The following is a 4,689-nucleotide window of genomic DNA, read 5'->3' on the forward strand; positions in this document are numbered from 1 at the left end:
TAACTCTTATTTAAGGATAAAAAAAAAATCAATATCTTTTTAAGTTTTTCTTATTGTTGGGTCGACCATCCGTGTTCTTGACACAATCACAAGGAGAAAAAGTCATGGAAGGCCTCACCTTTATGCAATTTGTGACAATTTAGCCTTATGCATTGATAGCTTCTCTAGCTTATATATCATTTGGCCTTCAAGACCCGAGAAGACCACATTATTTTCAAAATACACGAGTTCCCATCTTTCAAATTTTGGAAGATCCTATGTTGTACCAAACTAAACCTAAGAGCATATATCTATTCGTTTCAATTCAAAATGTGTCAGTATTTGGATGATTTATCAGGATTGAATAGACCAAAATGTCGCTCAGTTTCCGCACCTGGCTTTTGGTTTTCGTCAAACATGGCAAACAAAAATGTTTGTATAGGCCTACCGGGTCTCTTTGGAGTTCCAATCTCACCATTGGCATGGTTTAACAAATTATAGTAATAAATGCGTGCATTGTCAACCAAGGCTCCGTCTCCGCCTGCAGATGGCCACCCACTCTCAGATACAACAATCTCCAAATTAGGCGCGCCTATCTTTTCAAGAGCAGCGTATATTGAATCCAACATAGCATCGAAGAGGTTTTGGTACCCAATATCATTGGTTCCTTGCTGAGTAAAAAGAGCATAGGGAAGACTAATGTCTTGCTGATTATTAACATAAGCGAAGTAAGGGTACACATTGGCAAGAAGTGGGGCTCCATTGTTCACTAGGAAATTGATAATGGGCCCTATGTATGGGCTTGCATCTGCGGTGAAAACACCGTTGTTGGGTGGGTAGGAATCGGTAACCAACGTGGTGTCTATTGCTGTTGACACCTTGGTTTGCAAATTGGCTGATGATATTGCATTCTGGATGTTGGTCATGGCAGGTAAAATGTACGGGGCAACATCGTAATTGGGGTGAACTTCGTTTCCAACAACAATGTACTTGAAATTGACATCTTGTGAATAGGATGTTACATAACGATGGACCCAATCAGTAGCAACATTGGGATCTGTAAGAGATTGAAGGGTTTCTCCAGTCACGTCCATCGTCAACTCTATATTTGAACCTCTAAGGGCTTGAAGTGTTTCTTCATCTGGAGAGTATATGCGCATTCTGGGTATACCCTTAGATTTATATAAATCCACAACTTCTTGCTTTGATGGTAGATTATTACCATTTACTCCATAGCAAATTCCTACAACTTGTGTTTGTGCAGCTGCGTAACATTTGACTAATAGTTAAGTAACTCTTAGAGGATAAAAACATCATTAATACAAACAATAAAATACAATATATAATGTCATGTAAAAAATTGAATGAAATTCAAGAGCAAATAGTGGTGCAAAATGTAAAATTAAAACACATATGAAGATGCGCGCGTTGGACAAATGAACGTTCTAACACTATTTTTATTTAGTAAAGAAGTTCAAGTGAATAGTAATAAAGTAAAAAATAAAAATTGGATAGTAATATAACATAAAGGAAAGTGGAAATGTGTGTTGGTTTTGACAGGATATGGAAGGAAGCGGGCAAAATATCACAATTGTCAAGATATACTCACCTTGTGATTTTGAGGCCCAGCAAAGGCTTTGGGAGGAATTAAAGGAGAGAAGACAAAGAAGCTCTTGCGATAGGTGGTGTGTAGGTTTACTATTTAGTTTTTTCGTATGGGGCCCATTTTTATAGGCTATTTTTAAGCCAAGGCTTTATGGCTTGCTTGGTTACTTTCTATTTACCTTATTGAGGTTAAATGGCTATATTAACCAGGGATACATGATGGGTTTGTTTTCTTTTGTATATGTGTGATGCTAACCCTTGTCAATATATTAATTTGCTGATAAAAGAAAAATAGGGATACATCATGGGTTTGTTTTCTTTTGTATATGTGTTATGCTAACCCTTGTGCCATTATCAATATATTAATTTGCTGATAAAAAAAAGCGAAAGAAGTAGGGACCTGTAAATTCTAGTACTCGAATGGACGATAATATTCCAACAAGTAGCAAGATGGCGGAGACAAACATTGCAGTGTTAATCTTTATCGACTATATCAATGAGTTGTACTCAAATATAAACCAAACTTAACACATGACTATCCTTCTACCCTTATGGTTTACCTATTTATACAAGCAGAAAGAAGCTAATATCTAGACAATTTTGTTCCGTGAATCACTATCATGATTTGCTTTTGAATTCCAATTAAGATCCAACCATATATATTTTTCATGAAGGAATATTCATTACATGATATTGATATCTCAAATATAGTTAATAATTATCTGCACATCATGTAATAATATTCCTTGATGGCAGTTTAATATTGGCATGATCATTTCTGCCTACGTTCTTTACAATTATTTAATACGGTTAAATTTTTTTAATTTAAATATACTTTTTTTCTACAGTGATTTAAATATTATAGTATTACTTTTATTAATAATTATTAATTTGCATGCTGTAAAAAATAGTTGTTAGTTAAGCATATTAGTAATGTTTTTTTTTTGTCCGGAGAAAACCCCAAACGAAAACTTCTATTAGTAAAATATTTATATACATGATTTATCGTAAGTATTAGTTTACCTAGTTAGTATATAATTATCAATTTATCTTAATGAATAACTGTACTAAATACGATAACATAAAGTTAATGATTATAATAATCTTAAAAAAATCACTACTAGTATGATATCTAATTCTAAAAAAATAACGAAAAAATTAGTTATTGAAGTAATTAAAAAGTATAAAATAACATATAAATAATAAAATTATTATTTATTTAAAAAGAACAATAAAAGTTTTTGATAAATATATTAAGAATAAAAAATAAAAAAATATAAAAAATTAAAAGATAGAAACTAGCATTAAAAAAATGTTACTTCAAAGGAGTTGGAAGCTTTAATTTGTATCTCTAATTTTAATAAACTTTTGAGAGATGTTTGATGATGTCTCTGGATATTAAATGGCTACCTCCTCCTATTGATAAGTTGAAATTGAACTGTGAGGCCTCTATTAGCCTGGACTTTCGTGTTTGATGATTTTCACTTTTGCTGCTAATATTGGTCTTTTTAGTTTTAATGGCTGAATTATGGGCCATGTGTATTGTGATCTCCATAGCTTGGAGTAGTGGCTTCAAATCCTTTTTAGTTGAGAGTGATTCCAGCTAGTGATTTTAGTTCTGAAGCTTGGATGTAATTCTTCTAACCTCTGCTATGTTGGAAATAAGACTTTTTATGTTTAGGAAAAGTGTTTAGGAATATTGGAGACTTTGAATAGAAACTTGATAGGAAGGAGAATTCTTTATGGAGGAGAGAACTTTGTATTTTTGCTTGATACAAATGTGTAGGATTACATCTCTATTTATACTATTCTAAGGAGAACTCTAGACACACTAATTCTAGAGAGTTCTCAACTCTAGAGATCCAAAGAGTATTCTAGAGAATATTACAACCATAAGAAATATTTAGACACTCCAAACACTACAAGAATTCTCTAGAAACGTGACCCATAATTACTTAAACCCAAAATAACTAAGTCCAAGGAACCAAATAATTAATTTAGGCCCAAATCAAGTTTATATTTCAACATCCCCCCTTAAACTTGATTTGTGACTCCAAGCATACTCCTTAGCTTCATGAAAGTTTCCAACTTGAGTGGCTTTGTGAAAATGTCGGCAGCTTGATCTCGAGACATCACATACTTCAACTTTACCTCCTTCTTCTCAATGCATTCTCTTATGAAGTGGTAACGGGTGTCGATGTGCTTACTTCTTTCATGAAAGACTGGATTCTTTGCCAAAGCGAGTGCTGATTTATTGTCAACACATATTTCCATAGGTTCTTCTTGTGGCATTTTAAACTCTTTCAACAAGTTCCTTAGCCAAATTGCATGACAAACGCATGATGTGGCAGCGACATACTCGGCTTCACAAGTTGATAGTGTGACTATTAGTTGCTTCTTTGACATCCAAGTGAAAGCAATATCTCCCATAAAGAACACAAAACTAGTAGTGCTCTTTCTATCATCCAAGTCTCCACTCCAATCGCTATCACTATAGCCAACAATGTTATAATTGCCAGAAGAGTAATAGTGCAAGCCAAAGTTTGTTGTACCTTTGATGTATCGAAGGATTCTCTTTGCCGCCTTGAAGTGAGTTGTGGTTGGAGCTTCCATGTAGCGACTTACTACTCCTACAGCATAGAGAATATCCGGCCTTGTACATGCCAAGTAACGTAAACTTCCAACCAAACTTTTGTAAAGAGTTGGATCCACATTCTCTCCTTTTTCATGCTTGCTCAACTTGCTGCCACATTTCATCGGGGTGCCAACTGGATTGGCGTCATCCATCTTGAACTTCTTAAGGACTTCTTTGGCATAGCCTTCTTGGGTGATGAAAATTCCTTTGTCTTCTTGTTTTACTTAGATGCCGAGATAATATGCCATGAGCCCCATATCCGTCATCTCAAATTCATTTGACATATCTTTCTTGAACTCTTCGAACATGCTTGGATTGTTCCCTGTAAAGATCAAGTCATCTACATACAAACACACAATCAAAATATCTCCATTTTGCGCTTTGATATAGAGTGCATGCTCATATGGACACTTGATGAAGTTCTTGTCTTGAAAGTACTTGTCGATTCGAACATTCCAAGCTCTCGGTGC

At 34.4% G+C, this 4,689-nt stretch overlaps 1 protein-coding gene across 1 annotated transcript; it reads right to left on the reverse strand.

Moving 5' to 3' along the window:
- Positions 1 to 288: 288 nt before the first annotated feature.
- LOC114389884 (glucan endo-1,3-beta-glucosidase-like) lies at positions 289 to 4,371 on the reverse strand. The gene is made up of 3 exons (XM_028350596.1): positions 3,736 to 4,371; positions 1,985 to 2,072; positions 289 to 1,243 (listed from the first exon to the last, which is right to left on the reverse strand). The coding sequence occupies exons 1-3, from the start codon at positions 4,369 to 4,371 to the stop codon at positions 315 to 317; spliced, it is 1,653 nt and encodes a 550-aa protein (XP_028206397.1). The 3' UTR covers positions 289 to 314.
- Positions 4,372 to 4,689: the final 318 nt, after the last annotated feature.

The sequence above is a fragment of the Glycine soja genome, chromosome 16 (genome assembly GCF_004193775.1).
Source record: "Glycine soja cultivar W05 chromosome 16, ASM419377v2, whole genome shotgun sequence".
NCBI lineage: Eukaryota > Viridiplantae > Streptophyta > Magnoliopsida > Fabales > Fabaceae > Glycine > Glycine soja.

What these genes read in the sequence shown, in the direction of transcription:
- LOC114389884 (XM_028350596.1), bottom strand. Translation starts at nt 4,371, where the DNA reads ATGGATGACGCCAATCCAGTTGGCACCCCGATGAAATGTGGCAGCAAG. An exon ending in AATGCATTGAGAAGAAGGAG is followed by an intron (nt 2,073 to 3,735) that starts GTAAAGTTGAAG and finishes TCATTGATATAG; the next exon opens with TCGATAAAGATTAACACTGC. An exon ending in TCGAGTACTAGAATTTACAG is followed by an intron (nt 1,244 to 1,984) that starts GTCCCTACTTCT and finishes AATGTTACGCAG; the next exon opens with CTGCACAAACACAAGTTGTA.